The 21,141-nt window shown below is 43.8% G+C and overlaps 1 protein-coding gene across 1 annotated transcript in view; it reads left to right on the top strand.

Annotated features, from left to right (window-relative positions):
* TRMT11 (tRNA methyltransferase 11 homolog) overlaps positions 1-21,141 on the top strand; it is a 587,167-nt gene that overhangs the window by 126,893 nt on the left and 439,133 nt on the right. The window contains exon 2 of the mRNA XM_044063974.1: positions 11,989-12,054. Coding sequence (XP_043919909.1) covers positions 11,989-12,054 — 66 coding nt within the window. The remainder of the gene's footprint in view (positions 1-11,988; positions 12,055-21,141) is intronic.

The following is a 21,141-nucleotide window of genomic DNA, read 5'->3' on the forward strand; positions in this document are numbered from 1 at the left end:
GAGTTTTGCTTTAATGGAGGATTGCAGGTTGGAAAGGATAGTTGCACCATAAAGTAGAGATGGGATCAGGTAAGTATTAGCTAGTGTGACTCTAGTAGAGGAAGAGATGAAGTGACTATGCTGGTAGAGCATACCTAGCTTTTTATGGGTTTTGTTGATATTGGCTTGAAGATGCTTATCAGATTTCAGTTGATTATCTATGATTATTCCTAATAATTTTGTGTTGGAGACTATTTCTAGGGAAGTATTGTTTTTGCTGGTTATTGTGAAGGTATTTTTTATCTAAGAGAGAGTTTTTAGAGGGGTAGAATAGCATAAGTTTGTTTTTGTAGCATTCAGGGCCAGATGGTTATCAAGCATCCACTGTTCAGTAGAGGAGAAAGCTGCTTGTGTAAGGTGGTTAAGAGTGGTGATAGAGGGGGAGGAACAGATTATAGTAGAATCATCAGCGTATTGAATGAGGGTGGAGTCTGGGATGGCATGGTGAAAATCATTTATGAAAATATTAAATAATAGGGGACCTAGAATCGGGCCCTGGGGGACACCTGTGGTGTATTGAGGAATGGAGAGGAAGCCTTGCTCCATTTGACTGCTTGCTGCCTGTGGGTAAGATAGCTTGAGAACCACTGGGTAGTGGAAGGAGACAAGTTTAGTTTAGTGAGTTTGGTATAGAGCAGGTTGTAGAAAATGGTGTAAAATGCCTTAGAGAGGTCTAGGAGGAGAGTGGGTACGAAGTGGCCAGAATCACTGGCTTTATTTACTGACTCAAGGAAGGAGAGGAGGGCAGTAGAGGTACTATGGCCAGGACGAAAACCATGTTGTGTTGGTGTTAGAAGTTGGTGATTAATGAGATAGGGTAGTAGTTGCTGGTGGACACACTTTTCAATTAGTTTAGAAATGGGGACAGAATTGCAGTAGGGTGGAAATTAGTTAGGTCATAATTGTTGCCACCTTGATGAAGAGGGATAATAAAGGCTTTCTTCCATATTTGGGGGACTTGGCCTTCTAAGATAGAATTATTAATGTGTACTCTGATGGGGAGGCCTATTTCTTCAGAATCTACTTTTAAGAAATAGGAGGGGATTTCATCAGGAGCATTTGAGTCGGGTTTAATTGTAGGAGAAGTTTTTTTATAGTTGATATGGAGATGGGATTGATAGAGAAAGGTGGAGCTGGGGGTATGAGGTGTTTAGGGAGGGAGGAATAGGTGTCGGCTGAGGGTGAGTGCCTAAGTTATTGGTGAAGGTTGATGTTAGTTTACTAATAGAGTCTATGAAAAAGGAGTTGAATTTGGTTGCTAAGTCTGTGTCAGATGCGTCTAGTTCAGGACTAGGGTTCCCAGCTTTATCTGGGTTGAGGAGGGCTGAGATTCCATTCCAGAAATGTTTGGGATTAGTAGTATGTTTGTTTTGGAGGGTAATGAAATATGCCTTCCGGTCTGAAGCAATACGTTTTCTAACCTTGTTTCGTAGTCTTTTATATTCAGTGAGGGTGGTGTTAGTTTTATTTTTTTGGTATAGTGCCCAGTTCTTGTTATGGAGTCGCATGGTAGCTAGTGTTTTTTTAGTTAACCAAGGTACTGGGTTATTTTTAGTCCGCTTAGTTATTTGTGGGGCTAAGGAGTTGAGTAGGTTTATGAAAGTATTGTTACAGTAGGATAGAACATTGTCTAGGGGAAGGGTTTTTAGTGGGTTCCAGTTGGTGTGTTTCAGTATGTTAGTGAAAGTTTCTGGATTGAAGTTTTTTAAGGAGCGGGAGGTAGTCAAGGTGTGGGTATGCTGCACAGAGGAGGGGAGACGGTGGGTGAAAGTGGGGAAATGGTCAGCTAGAGGGTCTGAAAGGATACCAGTGTCAGAGATGTTTTGGGGATGGGATACTAGAATCCAGTCTATGATACTTCCGGTAGTGGAATTTTTTGAGGGTCTGGTGGTAGTATTGATTAACTGTGTGAACTTATATAGATTAATATTATGGGAATTAGTAGGAGATATAATTATGGCCCAGTCTATGTTAAAATCATCCAGTGTAATGGTTTCTTGGGTGATGTTAGTGGAGACCCAGGAGAGAATGTCTTCTAGAACTGAGATATTGTCACCGAGGGGATATAGAGGGAGAGGACAAATATATGTTTATGTTTGTTTAAGTAGAGTAGGGCTGGATAGCTTTTGCTTTATTGAAATTAGGGAAGGGTTTGGTATAGGGGGTGACTAGGAGGGAAGCAGAGTATAGGAGTGCGACACCACCCCCTTTTTTTTGTTCTGTTTTTTCTCAGTATCCGATAGTTGGGGAGTAGCAGTTCTGAGTCTTTTATTTGAGGCTTGAGCCAGGTTTCAGAGATGGAGAGAATGTCTGGCTGATTGTGTAGTAACCAGCCATGAAGGTTTGGTATTTTATTACAGAGGCTTTGAGTATTAAGGGCAGAGAATGTAAGAGATTTAGTAGTTGCAGGAGGGGGATGGGGTTTGGAGGATAAGTCAGGAGAGGAAAGGAGACCAGGATTTGGGTGTATGTCACCTGAGAGAAGGATTGAGATATAATGTTGTGAGAGAGAGTCACCTAGTAGTTTATAGAAAATGAAAGAGGTGAAACAGGTGAGTTTAGATGGAATTTGAGTAGAGTAGTTTGGCGTCTTATTTATAGTCAGGACATTATAGGGGAAGAGCATCGTGGAGTTGAAGTGGAAGAGACAAGGGCATATGCGGATGGAGTTGTTTGTAACATTTATGTTGGATGATATAGTAGTATGGAATTGGGGAGAGTGGTTGATATATTTTTAAGGAGAGTGGTTGATATATTTTGTTTCAGTCAGATAGTTTAATAAAAGTAAGGTTGATAGCAGTAATGCTTGTGTTAGTATGGTTTTACTTTTTAGGGGCATTGTTCTGGTTTATGTGAAGGTACAGTGAGTTTAAGCTGGAGGTAGTTTATGTATTGAAAGGTGTTTGGTTTGTAAGAAAAGTAGTTTGTGATGTTGAAGGTTTGCAGGGGTGGATTGTTTCAAAGAGAAGTAAAGAAGGGGGGACTAGGTGGTGGTGTGGATGTTAAGTTGGAGTGGTTGAATGGAATTGCCTTGTTTGGAGTGGCTGTTGGATATGGTGGGTGTGGTTAGGTAGATATAAATGTAGGGCTGCTGGGGTGGGTGGGATTTGGGGGTAGGGTAGGGGAGCGGAGTGAGCCCGCAAGGCAAACGGAGCGGGTAGACCAAGGAAGGAGAAAAAGCAGGCCAGTGAGAAAAACAATCAGTGGAGTGGAAGGTGAGTATGGAGGAAGGTAAGCAGTGGGTAGAGGGATACTTAGAATAAAGGCATAGGGGAGGGGGTATGAGAGAAATCCAGGGGACAGGTAGGGACTGATACCAAAGGGATTGTAATGGAGAGAGCAGGGAATCTAGCTTTTATGAGTACAGTGAGTGAAGAAGAGAGAGAGTAGAGAGGTTATGGAAGGATAAAGACTGCCATATAGTGGACAGTCTTATAATTGTAGTAAGTGGAACCAGTGTAGGAGGTGGAAAGGTAAGAGGCAGAGAGAAATTCAGAGGAATAAGAAGTGGGAGAGCAAGATAAGGCAGGTGTGGGGGGGATAGAGTGTTATATTTGAGAATGTAGAATTATCAATAGAAGGCAAAGAGAAGCTCAAACAATAGGAATTGTATAGATAAGATAAAGGCAGGTGGGGGGATCCCAATGCAAGGGGTATGGCTGCTGGCTATTCTGGTCGTGATCCTATACTAGTACTTGACAAGTGGTGGAGCTTAATCACATTTAAGTAATGAAGATAGTGCATCTATTAACATACTTTATTTTAATCCTTGGAATTCCCTTCTGGAAGGAGGTAGACTTTCCTTATATGGGAGAGAGACACACTGGGTGTGCCTGGTATCCGGGATTAGTCTTGGATGTCCAGGAGGGCAGGGCTGGTAAGCAAAACAATTTGGCAGTGGGAGGCTGGTGAGCCGGAGAAACAAAATATTAGGGGAGAGATTTATAAGTTGAGGTAAATTAGTAAGAGTTATATGGGTTAAGCAACAGTAGAGAGTATGGTACAATTAACAGGTAAAGCAGCAGTACAATACAAAGAAAAAAATAAAAACAAGCAAATAACACTGGTGAATTATCTGTTTAGGATAGGCAGGAGAGTATGATGAAAAGCAAATATCACAGTTACAGTTTCAGTTAGACAGCATTGCTGTGAAAACGTAAAAAAAATACAGGAACAGCCTTTAGTTTTATTATGACAAATCTAGTTGTGAATCTTAAGCTGCATAATGTTGTTTAAAATGTACAGAACCTGGTATGGGTTTAAATGTAACAACTGGCTGAGAGATATGATGCGTTTCTATGGACAGGTTGCATTCATATGAGCAGTTTACCCTTATAAAGTTGGTCAGACTATTTAGCAGACTACATTCACAATGCTGGGCTGAGTCAGCTTCAATGAAGTAATATGTGGTTTGAATGAAGTAATATCCGGGCAGCCGGAAAAATATTTAAATTGCCAATAAAGTGATAAGCATGTAACAGTTTATAGGCAAACGAGTTGTTGATATGGTTTAATGGGGACTATCTTGCTCGTTACTCGCTTTGGAGCAGGTAAACATGAGAGCAGGATGGGAACAACACTGATTATATGTTTGGTGGGCAACCACGTGATAGTGGTTTGCGATAGAAGATCGCATGCACCTTTTAAAGTAGTGAAACGCACAATATACTGAAATAAACAATGTGCAGAGCTGCAATACAACTACTTGTTGTTGCTGGTTGGGTGTTTAGGGAGAGAACCAGTAGTGGTAGCTGCATGTGCCACTTTGTGCGACAGAGTTAGGGAGTAATGTCTTTAATAAAAAGAAAAATAAAGCATTTAAGGAGAGAAACAGTAGTGGTAGGTGCGTATGCCGCGTTGTGCGGCAGAGTAAGGGAGCAATGTCTTTAATAAAAGAAAAAACACAAGTGTAAAACCCAGGAGGCTACTGCTTCAAAATAAGTCGCTATAAATGAACTGTAGGAATTACAACACTTATGCAGGTTTAAGAGTCACACTTTTTCATGAGCACATTCAGCAAGATAATCATCTGAAGTACAAACTACAGGAAGCATACCCAAGCCAGGATTATGGCAACAAATATATAGGAGCCATAAACAACAAGATAAACACCTCAGGTACCCTAGAGAAATGCAATGAAATGCAGGTTTCATAGCACAGTATCAAAGGAAACATACAAAATATCACATTACGCAACAGGGGTACATTTATGCTCTGTTAGTCATTCCATGAAGACATTCTATACGAGTACTGTCTGGGAATATATACCTCAAAATCAGGGTATGAGTTATACTACAGACTGAACTAGAATAGGTCTCAACAGGTTAAGGTACAAACAATAATTCAGCAAAACCATGTTAAACAGATACGTACTCACAGAGTATGGGATGATGAGGCAGGACGCACAGCAGCCACGAGAAGAACCAGGAGTTTAAAGATGGTGCCACGGTTGATTAGGTCCTTATGATAGTTTTAGGGCAGATGTAGATGGGGAGGAGTAGGGTAGGTGTGTGCAAATACTGGCTGGAAGGCAGAGCGAGGGAGGAATTTGGGAGTGAATGAATTAGTGAATTAATCAATTGATTTCAAATTAAAAATTTGCCAATAAAACTTTCTTCTTTCTTTTTCCCTTAAGTGTACTGTTTTTTTTTAATGTGTTTAGGGTAAGAGAGAGAACTGATGTACTGGATTCTGTTATTCAAGAAGAGTTTTTATTTTCCAGTAGTCTGTTGTCCTTACAGATAAGTGATATAAATTTGGTGCATATTCATTGTATATATTATTTCATAACAACAAGCATGTCAGAAGCTGATGGTCAAGGAATGGATAGTTTTTTCAGTTAAAACGTCAAACAACATCAGTGTGGGTTATTTCCTTCTAATGTTGGTAGATAGCATCAGTGAGTACAGACAGTTGTTCTTCGTGTTTCACTATTGCAGTCATCACATTTGGGTTATCCCTGCCAGGATAGGGTAGCCTTTGGCCGGCCCGAATACCAGAGGCTTAGTATTTCTGCATCGGTTGCTGTCACTTCAGAACTGACGTCAGGTCATCAGTAGTATAACGTAAGGTGGCCGACGCCATTACATCAGTCTTTCTTGCCATGGAGCCCGAAGCAGAAGCAGTTTGCACGAGTGCCGGTCGGCCGCTACCTGAGTTTCGTCTCTCGATTTGAAGCTGAAGTCTTGTAAAGCTAAGTACCCCATTGGGGATCTTTTTTTCTTGCACTAATCGATGTCAGAAAAAGTTAACAACTGTCTCGCCTGTGGAAAGCAAATACCACACCGAGACTTTCATTCTTACTGCGTCGTTTAGGCCCAGACCACAACGTCCATCGTTGGGCTCTTATTGTAGCTAGATATTTTCGCTTACAGTCCTTGAACTCCAGTATGGCTTTGGTAAGCCATCCAACAGCAGATCTTCTGAAAAAGATAAAGACAGAGACAGTCCGCACAGGTCCAAACCTACCAAGGAAGCTTCCGTTAAGCTAGTCATCAGTTCTCCGGTCCTCAGTGAGGCGCTTTCACAGCCCCTGATGCCCGCTTCTGTGGATTTGCAGGCCATTACCGAGACCTTTTTGGAGTCCGGTATGCTGCAAAACTCTTCTTCGACTAAGGATCCTGCGGTCATCTCTACCTTGGATGGGTCCAGAGCCGCTGAGCAGACACTTGCTTCCAAGGAAGTCCTTTGCACTACCGATTCTTGACACAAACTGAAATCTTCTTTTGTGACTACTGTTCTTTCAAAAATGACCAAGTTTCTTAGGCCCAGGGTACAAGCCACACCCAAGAAACCGACAACCCAGTCTCAAGCACCTGCTTCCTTGCCTCAGTCTTAAATGCTTAAAATGGCGGAAGACCTTATCATGCTGATGAGGGGAAGCCACGCTACCCCTTCCAAAAGGAAAAGAGATCTGTCCCCTGTAGTTATGTCTGAACAAGTGTCAGATGATTCTGATGCATCTGAGTATGAAGACATGCAACCCCTCTCTACTTATGTTTCTCCCCACAGAGGATTTTTCCTTTTGGTAAACCCTTCATACCTTAATGGAGCATTTCCAATAGGAGAGTCAGGACTACCCTCAGTCTAAAAAGAGACTCAGGTAATTCTTAGATCTTCCACAGTACAGATCCTTGGCCATACCTTCAGTCCAGGATGTTGTGGAGGATGTTTTCCTGGAATCCAGCTTGACTCCTGACACCCTCCCTCCTGCACACAGAAAACCAGACAGGTACTATAGAGTCCCTGACTCACACAAATTTCTTTTTAAAAATCCTACTGCTGACCCTGAGGTAATTTCTCAAGGGCCTAAAGGGATTAAAGCAACCTCTGCTAAGAATCCCACCCCCTCAGATAGGGATTCCCGAGCACTAGACAGACGGGGTAAAAATGTATACACCTCAGCCACTCTTGCTGTCAGTTCCATATGCTAAAATTTCAGCAACATACCCTGGAACTCCTCAAACAAAAAATATCTTCCTATCCTGCTTGTGCAGAATCTAAAGAGTTACAAGAGTTAATGCATTCTGCAATCAAGTAACTAAACATACCTTGCACTGTGGTTTTCACACCCTAGAAGCTTCTTGCAAGGCAGTAGTCACCGGATCTGTCATTAGAAGTCATGTATGACTTAAGGAACAGCCCTTGCCAGACCATGTCAAATCTAAATTGTTGGATGCCCCCTTGCACAAAGACAACTTATTTGGCACTAAGGCAGAAGAGGTCTTTAAAAAGATGGAAGAAAAAACAAAATCTATGCAGACAGTTAAGGATTTCTTACAGGTCCAGCCACCCAGGTTCAGCAGGCTTTGTCCCACCGAGCACTGGTCCTTTGCTGCTCCCACTAAACCAGTCCAGCCCAGACCTCGGGGAACCAGACCCCCCAGAAAGTAGCTACAGGGAATGCAGAGATCTAAGCAGTGGACTATCTCCACTTCAAAACCAGGGAGTTCTAATCCACCCTCTTATGGTAAGAACTCACAATGACTCACCTACCCCACCCCTCTCCCTGCCCCACCTTCACTTACCCCTAGGAGGAAAATCACGCAAGCACCTAGGCCACCATTACCAGTGGCTGCTGGGTTCTCAACATAGTGTTCCAGGTGTACAAATTTTCTTTCCACACCCTCCCTACCCCAAAAGGGTTCCCAGATCTATCTCCAAACCATTGGGCAGATGCACAAAAGCAAGTCCTTAGCCTGCTGTCTATGAGGCCAGTAGACCATGTTTCTGCAGAGCAGAGAGGTGAAGATTTCTACTCTAGACACCTGGTGCCCCATCCTCGATCTGTCCATTCTAAACACCTTCCTGGTGATCCCAAAATTCAAAATGCTCACCCTGCAGAAGTTTCTACCTGTACTCTCCAAGGATGCTTGGCTAGCCACCCTAGATCTAAAAGAGGCCTACCTCCACATTCCTATCAGGGAATCATGCAGGAAATATCTCAGTTTCAGGCCAGGATCGCAGCATTTTCAGTTCTCTGCGCTTCCCTTTGGCTTATCTACTGCTCCCAAAGTTTTCACAAAATGTCTGGCTTCGGCCATTGCTTTTTGCAGACAAAGGAATATCCAGATTTACCCATATTTAGGCGACTGCCTAATTCAGGCAGATAGCCAGGAAAAGCTGCTCAAGCACCTGGCCTTTGTAAAGTCCCTACTTACCTCCCTAGGGTACACAGTCAATGCAAAGAAATCCAAACAGGTGCCCACCCAAAGGATTATTTTCCTGTGAGCAAGCCTGGACCCAGCATCCCAAATGTCATTCCTTACTCCAGAAAAGCAAATTTTCCTGACATCCTACTTTTCTTAACTAGCCACCAGACTCCAGCTATTTGCAAGGAAGATCCTGCAAGCTCTGGGTTCATGGCATCTTGCATATGCCAGACTGCATATGAGGAAACTTCAGTGGTACCTAAAAAGCCTTTGGTGTCAACACTCTCAAGACCCAGAGACTCTTAGACCTATAATTCCTTGCCTCAGAAAAGATTTTCTTTGGTGGGCAACAGCATTCTCCAGCAACAAAGGACTACCTTTCTCACCACCGTGGCCACCCAGACCCTCACCACAGATGAATCAGACTATGCCTAGGGTGCACACCTGGACGGCAGGTGCATACAGGGCCAATGGAGTCCACAGCAAATTCCTCTGCCCATCAAGCAAAAAGAGATGATGGCTGTCCAGCATGCCTTGATAGCTTTCAAACCCCTTCTCTCCCCAGGGGCTCTCCTGATCAAAACAGACAGCACCACTGTAATGTGGTATATCAACAAGCAGGGAGGGACTCACTCCTACCCTTTATGCAGGCTGGACATGACCCTTTGGCACACAGCCTTTGCTATGCAACTCCACCTGTTAGTGCAATTCCTACCAGGTTCTCAAAACTCTCTGGCAGACCAATTAAGCAGAAATCGTCTATACCCACACGAGAGGGCAGCTCAACAGAAGAACCTTCACCCTAATAACTCAGAAATGGGGCACCCCAAAGCTCACCCTCTTTGCCTCCCACACCAACCGTCAGCTCAGCAAATTCTGCACCAGGGAGCATAACTACATGGCTTTGAAAGTGGATGCGTTGTCCTTCCCCTGGGTCAATCTGTCAGTCTGTGCCTTTCCTCCACTACCTCTCATCCCCAGGGTACTGCTCAAAATAAAGGAGGAAAAACCAAGGACAATTGCTATAGCTCAAGACTGGCCTCGCCAGCACTGGTACCCCTTGCTGTGAAGCCTGTCCCCACTGCCACCATGGCATCTTCCTCAGATTCCAAACCTCCTGATCCAGAGAGAAGGGGAATTCATGCATCCCCAATTGCAGACACTCAATTTGGCAGCTTGGCTTATTCCCTAACCCCTGATCAATCTGCCAACCTCAGTAAACAGGTTCTAGATGTTGTACATGAGGCCAGATGCCCTAGCACTAGGAAGTCTTATGCTGGCAAATGGAAAAGGTTCTGCACCTGGATTCAGGCTAAGGGAGCCAATACGGCACAGCCCTCCCTCCCTCTCATCCTGGATTACTTAGATGACCTACTCCTCTCTTTTTCCTCTATTAAAATTCATGCCTCTGCCATCTCTGTTCATTTTCCCACCAAGCAGCCCCTTTTCTCACACCCCTTGATCAAACAGTTCCTAAGAGGGGCTAGCAACTTGAGGCCACCCAGAAGAGCACCAACCTCAGCTTGGGACCTTACCTTTATGTTGGAAAAGCTGATCCTGCCCCCTCCCCCTTCGAACCAGGTTCTTATGCAGAGCTAAAATTTCTCTCCTGAAAGACAGCTTTCTTTCTGGCCATCACTTCAGCCAGAAGAGTTTCCATGCTGCAAGCAATCATGGCTGTGGGACCCTTCATCATTTTCCATGCTGACAGAGTATCCTTCAGGACTAACCCATCCTTCATGCCCAAGGTGGTGTCCAGTGTGGCTCTCAACCAATCCATTCATTTGCACACCTTTTTTCCTAATCCCCAGAACAAGGGGGAAAGGATCCTGCATTCTCTCAATGTGCGCAGACAGCTCCGATTCTATCTATACAGTACTAAAATCCTTCAGAAAGTCTGATCAATTGCTGGTTAGTTTTGCTACAAGGGCAGAAGGCAAAGCCATCTCCAAACAAACCATTTTCAAATAGATAGCACACTGCATCCATTTCTGCTACAAATAACACGGGAAGCCTCCCCCCAAGGGGGTCAGGGCTCACTCCACCAGAGCAGCCTCCACCTCTGCAGCTTTTCTCAGAGGAGTCCCCACCAGGGACATCCTGGAGGCTGCCACCTGGACATCTGTTCACACTTTTACCAAACATTACTACCTGCTTCTCTTCTCCAAATCCAGGGCAAGGTTTGCCTCTGCAATCTTGCAGGGCATTCTAGCCAGCCCCTGGTTTCCTTGACTGCCTCCACCCATTTCCTTAGCTTTGGGAATCAACTCAAATGTGATGACTGCAACAGTGAAACATGAAGAACATAGTACAGTTGTGTACACGTACCATAAATGTAGATGTTCGAGTGTATTCACTGTTGCAGTCCTTGTTTCCCTCCACCCCCCTCTTCTTTCTCTCTCTCTCCTTACAAGGAACATTTTAGTATTTATTTTCAACTGGTGGGGTTCTTCCACCATAACTTGGCTCCCAATTGGGGGCTCCTGACAGTTAGGGCAAGAAAAACTAATGTAATGGCGTCGGCTGCCTTACTTTATACTACTGACGACCTGCCGTCAGTCCTGAGTGACAGCAACCAACACAGAAATACTAAGCCTCTGGTATTCCGGCTGCCTGAGGGCTATCCTGGCAGGGATAACCCAAATGTGATGACTGCAATAGTGAATACACTTGAACATCTACATTTATGGTAAGTGTACACAACTGTACTTTTTCACTGCTGAGTACTGACCTTTATTGGTGATAAACACCATGAATATGTTAAGAAAGAAGGCGAGAGAGAACCATTAAGAAGCAGCATACACACACATGTACATTTGAACATGCACAGCCTAACTGAGCAGGATACAGATGGCTTGCTTCGTGCTACTGTATACCACATTATGCAGAAGTAAGTATAAAAAGTCATGCATTCCATGAGTAGCACAGTTTGATATACTTCTGAGGTAATTATTTGTACCTTGGGTTGTATGGTATCTTTCTTTCTCGTGTTGACTCTTAACACACTGAAGTGGTCCATCTTAAATGTAGTCTGAACTTCTCACTGAAAAAATGATTTTTTAACACATCTGTACATTATCTTTAATATATTGTAATAGATTTAGTATGTTTATTCTGTCTCGTGTGCTACTAAATACAAATTGTATACGGTCTTTGGCCTAGATCATGTCTGAAAAGTTCTGTGATAAGTCTACTTACTTGGCTAACAAATTGAGGGGGTAAAAAATAAATGATTTTGTGGTAGTTTGGCTAAAATACATGTGTTGAACTATTGTTTATTATTTTGTTTTCACTGTAGGAAATTAAATCCTTGCTTTCCGTTTGTGGCTGCCAATTCCAGTCTCCACAAGAATTCAACATAAATGTAAGTTAAAATAGTTCTGTACACAGAGTTTGTCTGCAGAAGTTTACTTTAGATTTTACGTCTTGCTGAGACAAAGCTAAACTTCACTGTACTGTTATTTTGTGCAGTGCATACCAACCATTGCTCACATGCACATTTATTCACACATCCAACACATTACACATGTACACAGTGCACTTCTTATATGTACATGTTTGTGTGTGTGTATGCATGTGTAAATATATGTGTGGATAAAACGTATGGGTATAAGTTAAAATACCAAAATGTCAACATGAATAACATCAACTAAAAATAATTTGGGAGAGGGGAGCATTGCAAGCATAATGTGCAATCTTAGAGAAATAAGCCTTGTGCATGCAACCTTAAAGCAACCTTTTTGTCAGTGGGGGGGGGGGGGGGTCAAGCTCCCTGCACCCCTTACAACCCTGTTACTTATGTATTCTAAATCTGAGATTTTGCAGCACCATGGGGAAAGAGGATATTCCCCAGGAATGGTACTGTAGCAGTCTTGCACTGCTGTTGACTATCTATTTTGTTGAAAAATGGATGTCAACATTAGTTACAGTTGTCTAAAATAAGAGAACACGTGTGTGTGTGTGTGTGTGTGTGTGTGTGTGTGTGTGTGTGTGTGTGTATATAGGTATATATATATATATATATATATATATATATATATATATATATATATATATATATATAGTTTACTATTAAAAAGTCGGCGTAGTATTGCACGCCTATGAACTATTTGAACTACAGATGTTCGAATAGTTCATATGTGTGCCAGCCACGTAATTGACGGAATATTTGCGAATGGTCTATGCATTCGCAAATATAATGTTCGATTATGTACAGGGATTGCAGTACAGTGTGGTAAGGGAAATACATCCCTTTCCTCACTGTAGTGCGATCTTGAAGTTGGAATATATAGTTAGGGGTGTGTGGGGGGTGCAGGGGGGGCTTGCCCCCCCTTCATAAACGGGATGTTAGGTTTCCTAGTTAGGGAGTTACGGGAAGGGTGGGATTGCTGTTAAGTGCTGAAAATGTCGTGTTCGACATTTTTGGCATTAACAGCTGTTTTTTGACATTAAGGCCATTAGGTGATGTGTACTTTCGGCGCTCATAAGTACCTTTTTTTTCACTTTTGAGATTTTAATAGTAAACCTATATATATATATATATATATATATATATATATATATATATACACACACACACACACACACACACACACGTGTGTGTGTGTGTATATTGATACATACATACAAGTGTGCGTGGGGTATGTATAAATATGTATTATGTAGGTAGTTTTGTGGCAAGTTTTCACAACATAAACTGCTGACTGCAATTATAATCTGCTCATTTAAGTAATACATGAGATCGGAGCAATACCAGAGAAATAACGCAAATCAAACACTTCTTTTTTTTTCATTTTTGGAGAAGCAGTGTATATTTTATTTGAGTATGTCAACTGCTCCTTCCATATTTGACCATATGGTAGTAGAAATGGCCTCATAAGAAATTTTGGGATAGACAGTAAAATATCAAAGGCTGATTTCACTGAAGATGAAAATATTTGGTGTGTGTTTGTTTGTGTGACGAGGATTCATATTGGGAAAAGTTACCAGTATTGAGAATTGCCTGATAAGACACTGGGGACATAATAGTAGCATATCAGAGGTTAATTTCACTGGAAAAAACAGCATATTCAGTACAGACTAGTAGGGAAAGGGTTTATTTTTGTATTTCAACAATAAAATTAGCACTGGGAATTGACTGATAATGCATCCTGAGGCCATCCGAAGTTAGCGGTAGGAAACGGCCATTTGCTATGTATGAGTGGAACAAAAAGTCCTTATTACAGCTTAAGAACAAAGTGCTAGAAATTGGCTGATAAAACAGTGGGGAGTATTCTGTAAAACATCAGCTGTGATTTCATTGGGAAATGTAGGCCATTATTTACCTATGTTTGAGAGAGTGGTACACTAACATCTTCATTACTGTACACAGTATTCTGTAATGCTGGAATTTCCTAATTAAGCCCAAAGAAAGAATAATTTTATAGAAAATTAAACTGTGATTTTGACCAGTGTGGATACAGATGTTGTTTTTTTCTTGAGTAATTATTATAGAAGAACACATGATAAAATGACTTAAAAGTAAAGTAACTTTACTCCTACCATTGATTGTAGGAGACATTTGTAGTGTGTAACTTATTTAAGATTAGTTTTCATAACACTGATTGCATAGTCTGACACTAATAATGCACTTTATGCCAAGCCGTGATTCTTCCTTTAAAGAGTTGTCCTGTGGGGATACAGTAGTTTGCATGATGGAGCATTTTAATTATGATTGCTCACAAGTCTCTGATATTCAAAAGAGGTATTATGAGCTGTTATAGAGAGAGTCTCCTAAACCTTATGCTGTCCCCCATTGTGTTGCATGCCTTGTTAGATACATTTGGCTCCTGATTAACATCCTCTGGCCCCTAAAAAGCCTGGCCAAGTTTATAAGCTGTTTGGGGTCTTTAAGTACCTCTACAAGTGTCCTCCTTTAGATGCTGTGGTTTGCATTTCTGCAGACAAGCCATTCAAGCTGTTACCCACTTCCAAACTTCTTCTTCCTGATAAAGACAGTTGGGCTATGGAGAGGCGGGGAAAAACGATTTACACTTCCACCACTCTGGTCTTGTAGGCCATAAATTATCAAACCCATGTGACAAGGTATGTTTTGGCCCTTGTCTCAACTTGGGGAGGTTTTGCCAGACCTTTCTGACTCTGAAGGTAAGACTGCTACCCTCTCCTCATTGAGTCAAACTTCGACTCAAATGATGACTTCTTTTTTAAAACTACCGAGTTTCTTAGGCCCAGAGTATGCACTATGCCTAGAAATCCGATGACCCAAAGCGCATGCACCTGCTCCCATGCCACAAAAACAAATGCTTAGAATGGCAGAAGACCTTATTACACTGATTAGGGGAAGTCAGCCTTCCCCTGCTAAGAGAAAGAGACCAGTCCCCTATAGCTTCTACAGACCAGGAATCCGATGACGTTGAGATTTCCGATTATGAAAACATGCTCTTATCTGCTTATGAGGATTCAGATGCAGTGGAATCCATTCCCTCTGCCTCTCCTCCAGAGGATTTTTCTTTTGTTGAAACCTTGTATACCTTAAGAGAGCATTTCCACTGGGAATACCAAGACTATCCTCAGTCCAAAAAGAGTCACGGAGAATTCCTAGAGTTGCCTCAGCACAGGCCTTTAGCAATGCCCCCTGTCCTGGATGTTGTTGATGATGTTTTTATGGAATCCAGTCTTACTCCGGAAACTTTACCTCCTGCCCCTAGGAAACCAGACAGGTACTACAGAGTACCTCACACTCACAAAATTATTTTCAAGAATCCTACTGCTGACCCATAGATCATTTCTGAGGGGGCTAAAGGTATCAAGGCTACTATAGGCAAGAATCCCACCCCTTCAGACAGGGATTCCAGAGCTTTGGACAGATGGGGTAAGAAGGTATATTCCTCTGCAACTCTTGCTATTAGTACATTGAATTGTCAGCTTCACATGCTGAAGTACCAACATATAATGGAACTTATTAAACAAAAAGTGGCAACCTTTACACACTGTGCAGAAAATACAGATTTGCAGAAGCTTATGCACTCTGCAAGCCAAGTCAGTAAGCATACTTTGCATTCTGGCTTTGACACCCTAGAAGCATCTTGCCGGGCAGCAGTCACTGGATCTGTACTGAGAAAACATGCTTGGCTCAAGGAGCAGACCTTGCCAGATCATGTCAAATCAAAGTTACTAGATGCTCCTTTGAACAAGGACAGTTTGTTTGGCACCAAAGCAGTTCTTAAAAAGATGGAAGAAAAAGCTAAGTGTATGCAGACTGTTAAAGAATTCTTACAAGTGCAACCCCCTAGATTCAGTAGGCATTGCCCTTCCAAACACTGGTCCTTTCCAGCCCCCTCCAGGCCTTCTCAAACCAGACCCAGGGGAAACAGACCACCCAGACTACAGTCACAGGGTAGTCAGAGATCTAAGCAATAAAGTGCCCCCACTCCTAAAGCAGGGAGTGGTAAGCCATCTCCTTACGGAAGAAGCTCACAATGACTTCTTTACTCCACTCCACAGCCCTGCCTAATTGCTTGTGCCCCTAGGAGGAAAACTTGCCCTTGATGCAAAAAAATGGATGTCCATCACACAGGACAGGTGGGTCCTCAACATTGTATCCCAGGGGTACAAATTTTATTTTCATTCACTGCCAACCCCAAGCGGGTTTCCAGACCTTCCTCCAAGCCAGTGGGCAGAGGCTCAAAGCCAAGTAGCTTCCCTGCTCAATATCAGAGCTATTCAGCAGGTTCCAGTAGAAAAGAGGGGTCAAGGATTATACTCCAGACTCTTCCTGGTACCCAGAAAAGAGGGCTCTTGGCACCCAGTCCTGGATCTTTCAGTTCTCAACACCTTCCTGATGGTACCAAAATTCAAAATGGTTATACTACAACAGCTTTTTCCTATGCTAACCAAGGATGCCTGTTTAATCACCTAGACTTAAAAGAAATCTATCTACACGTCCCCATAATGGAGTCATGCAGGAAGTATCTACATTTCAGGTCAGGATCTATATATTATCAGATCTGATATTGTAATTCCTCATTCAGTCCTTACGCCTGGGTTATCGGTTCTGACCTCGGAACTGAGCTGGCCATCTTCCAAGCTCGCGACAGCCACAAACTCTCGAGCTAAACTCTTACCCACAATTCCCCTCTCCCTGTTACCCCAGATTTCGTTTGCCGCATCGCTATTCAGTCGTATCAAGCCACTTCTCTTGAGGTAAGTAAATCTTTTTGACAATACTTTATCATGTTGCAGTTATTCTCTGTTCTAAATTTGTTGAATAGTTATCTCTTAGCCTATCGCATCTAGATAATCTTTTTTTGGTTTTCTTTCTAGCCCTTCTTTCTTCTACCGTGAGGTAACTCCTTTACCATTGTTGGTAAATTCTTTCCTGTTTTACCTTTGGGTATTTCTTGTACCATTGTTGGTACCTTCTTCCTTCTTTTTCTTTCCTTATCCTATTATGGCAGAGAAAAAAGGTAGTCTGGGATTTAAAAGATGTGTGGATTGTGGGCATAAATTGCCTATGTCAGAAGCACATGCGTTATTTGTCTACTGTTTGGGTGTGCCTCACTTGACTGTCGACCTGCCTTGTGGGATTTGTGCTAATTTCTCTAATAGGACTTTGGTGGAAAGGAAAAATAAGCGAATTTTAAAGGAACAACTTAAATCTTCCTTTTCAGAGGCTATTTCTGGGGCGGAGGCTTCACCCCTCCTAGTTCCCATAAGAAAAGAGATGAACAAAAGAAGACCAAGTCTCTCCTGTCGTCTCCTGCTGGGGACAACCAGGAAATGAGACCTAAGAAGGCCAAACTTTCCAGTTTGGATTTGACTTCCTCGGCCCTGAGGCTTTCAGTGCCTAGATTTTCGGCACCACCCGTTACTTCGGCACCAAGTTTGGTGCCCTATACCACATCGGAACCAAGGGGTCCCTCGGCTCAGACTTCCTTATCGACACTGACCTTTTCCTCGATGCAAAGCTTTCCGGCATCGATGACTGTTCCAATGCCAGCTTCTGCTTCGACTCCAGCTATTTTCTCGGCACCGACTATTCTCTCAGTACCGACTACTTCGTTTTCCGCATCGGCACTTACCATAGTGCCAGCTACCACTTCGGCATCAACCTCGTTGGTGCAGTCCTTGCCTTCGGCACCGATGGTCTCCTCGGTGCAGACACCAGTAGTACAAGCCCTTATGGCTCCATTGTTTTCGGTGCAGATGCCTATTTTAGCACAGTCTAAAGACCCCTTTGTGGGCACCAAGTTTCTTGCATCCTTGAATAGACCTGACTCCCCTTCAGCTATGTCTGTGAGATCCACTAGAAGCCTCTCTGAGCATGATGTGGTGCACCTTGTGGATCAATTGCTTTTGGCCAGAGGTATCCAACCCTCCAGGAATTACTCTTCCTTTGGAGATGATCACCCTTCTCCAAGGGCCCCTACTTATTCTCCTCCTTCATTGCCTTTGAAAGCCCCTGCTGTAGCACAGACTTCCCTCACTTCGGCTCCTTTCATGGACCTCACTAAGGAGTCACACTTTTGCCTTTGTGGCTTTGTGGCAGGAGAGACTTGTCACTCCAGTCACTGCTTTGGATGCTAGCTGTGACGTATGTACTCCTGTTTTTCACAGCCATCCAGGGACTCTGAGTTTATGGGCTGATTTACTTGAGCGGGGTGTGACCTCCTCAGGTGGACCACCTTTCAACTCATGGAGCAGGCTTTTCCGTCCGTTGATGATCCTGTGCTGTCCATGCCCCCGTCCTCCTGTGGACTGCAGTTTACACAAGACACCTCTGGTGGACACCGGGTACAAGGGCCTCAGGAGACACTCCCACTGGAGGCTCCCCTTGCGCTGTCTTCTCCAGAGTCCCACCATGAGGAAGTTCATTGCAAGAGTTTGTGTAAGAGGAAGCACGTGGACTCCCCAGAAGAGTCCCTCATGGAAGACACAGACTTTGATGATGGTGAAGGGTCCCCTCGGTCACCTCTGAGGTATCCTTTGGGGATATCTTCGAAATACTTAAGCAGAGAGGTGACTGGCGACCCTCTAACCTGACCTCTGAAGAGTCTGTGTTCCTGAAGGCCTTTCGTGCCCGGCCTCCTACCTATTGAGTTACTCCACCTGCCGACGACCTTGTCTGGCTCGTCGTGCAGCGTGCTTGGAAGGCTCCTGATGCCATTGATGCCATTCCCCACAGGCCAGATAAAATCCTGTCTCCTCCAGATAGTGAGCCTCACTGGTCCAAAGGTCTTCCTGTAGATGCCTTGGTGGTGGCGGCCACAACAAAGAAGGATCTGGCGAAAGAAAGCCAGACTGTCCCCCCGCCCAACAAAGAGTCCCGGGTGCTGGATGGATTAGGAAAGTGCACCTTTGCATCAGCGACCTTTACAGTCAGGTCCCTGAATTATATGGCACATTTTACCAGGCTTCAAAGAGGCTTAATTTCTGAGCTCTCTGAAACCTTGGCGAGAGCTGTGTCTGATGAGGTCCGGGACAAAGTGGCCTCATAGTTAGCCACCGCTGAATCGATTTCTAACTCCTCCATGCGTCTGATTTCTCACACATCAGAAGGAGCAGCTAGAGCAGTGAGTGCAGGCATAGTCATGAGATAGCATGCCTGGATGCATTTGTGTGATTTCTCGGAACCTTTCACGGCTTCCTTTCTGAATGCTCCCATTGAAGTCTCTTCGTTGTTTGGACCCAAAGTTGAAGACACACTGGCTAGGTGTGAACAGGACACTAAGACCCTTTCTGCCATGGGTGTCCGCTATTCTTCCCCTCAACTGGCTTTCTCCAGAAACCAGAAGAGTGGGAAAATGTGACACGAAAAGTCTCAGGGTTCTTTCGATGATACACAAGCCAAATTTTCCCCTAGCGGCAGAGGGGGAAACTCATATGGAAGACGCCCCTTTTGGGACAAAGAAGGTCTGCTTAACCAGGGTTCCAGAGTTTCTTTCTCTGGCCAATCCTACCAGTGCTCCTGAAGAGCGGCCCAGCTGCTTTCCTCTGGAAGCGGTTGGGGGTCTTTCTCTTTGTACCCTTCTGCCTGGCTAACCATTACCACCGATTCTTGGGTACGAGAGGTAAGAACCAGAGGTTATCATAGTCCCTTCAATCTTTGTCCCGCCCCACTAAGGAGCTTATCCAACGTTCCACCCAGTCAAAGGGTCGAAGCAGCATTGGAGATTTCAAAGCTGCTAAGAAAAATAGTAATCCAAATAGTCCCACCAGACCAAATAGGATCCGGTTTCTACTCAAGATTATTTTTAGTGCCAAAAAAGACCGGTGACTGGAGACCGATTTTGGATCTCAGTGTACTAAAAAAATTTGAAGAAGTACAGAAATTCTGGATGGTCACAATAAAGTCTATCCTCCCACTCCTGGAGGCAGGCGATTGGATGTGTTTTGTAGATCTTCAAGATGCTTACTACCACATAAAGATGGACAGACCATCGAGAAGATTCCTTCACTTCTGTGCGGGAGCCAGTCATTACCAGTTCTGAGTACTGCCCTTCGGACTCTCTAGAGCCCCCAGAGTGTTCACCAAGTGCATGACAGTTGTCGCAGCTCACCTGCGACTGCAAGGATTCCAGGTGTTTCCATACCTAGACAACTGGCTCATTACCGCCCTCGCCAGACATCTATTGGAAAAAGCCCTGGCAATACTCTCTTCACACTGCAGAAGGGTTAGGCATAACTATAAACTGGCAAACATCCAACCTATTCCCATCCCAATCCATAGAATTCATTGGGGTCCTGTTGGATACAAAGAACTGCATGGCATCACTTCCAGGGCACAGAATTTTAAGGATAAAACAACAACTCATACCCATCCTCTCAATGGAAAGATCAACAGTACATTCTGTTCTCCAGCTGTTGGGTTCCATGGCAGCTTCCATCACCATTGCTCCCCTTGTGAGGTTTCACATGAGGCTTTTACAATGGTTACTACTCACCCTGTGGTACCCTTTTCAGTTTCCTCTCTCATCCCAGATTCGGGTGACTCAGAGATGCAAACAAGATTTGATTTGGTGGATGTCGCAGAACATGTCGCAATGGTCTCGCCCCTTCACACCCCAACAGCCCAAAGCCACAGTGACCACGGATGCCTCCCTGATGGGGGGGGGGGGGGCATTTTCAGGGGAAGACTGTCCAAGGCACTTGGTCGGACCTAGAGGCTCATCTGCATATAAATGTCCTAGAACTGAGGGCGGTGCTTCTAGTGTTGCAAGCATTTCATCCCCTCCTTCCGTCAGGGATGATTGCAATACAATTGGACAACATGGCTGTCATCTGGTACATCAACAAACAAGGCAGAACCAAATCCTACCCACTCTGTCGGGAGGCCATGAGGATATGGCACTGGCACTAGCTACCAACCACTTCCTTTTAGTAACGCACATTCCCGGGAGTTCCAACGTGATAGCAGACACAGGTTGAGCAGGTGCATCCTGCAACCATACGA

The sequence above is a fragment of the Protopterus annectens genome, chromosome 1.part0, assembly GCF_019279795.1.
Source record: "Protopterus annectens isolate FY-2018-M chromosome 1.part0, PAN1.0, whole genome shotgun sequence".
NCBI lineage: Eukaryota > Metazoa > Chordata > Ceratodontiformes > Protopteridae > Protopterus > Protopterus annectens.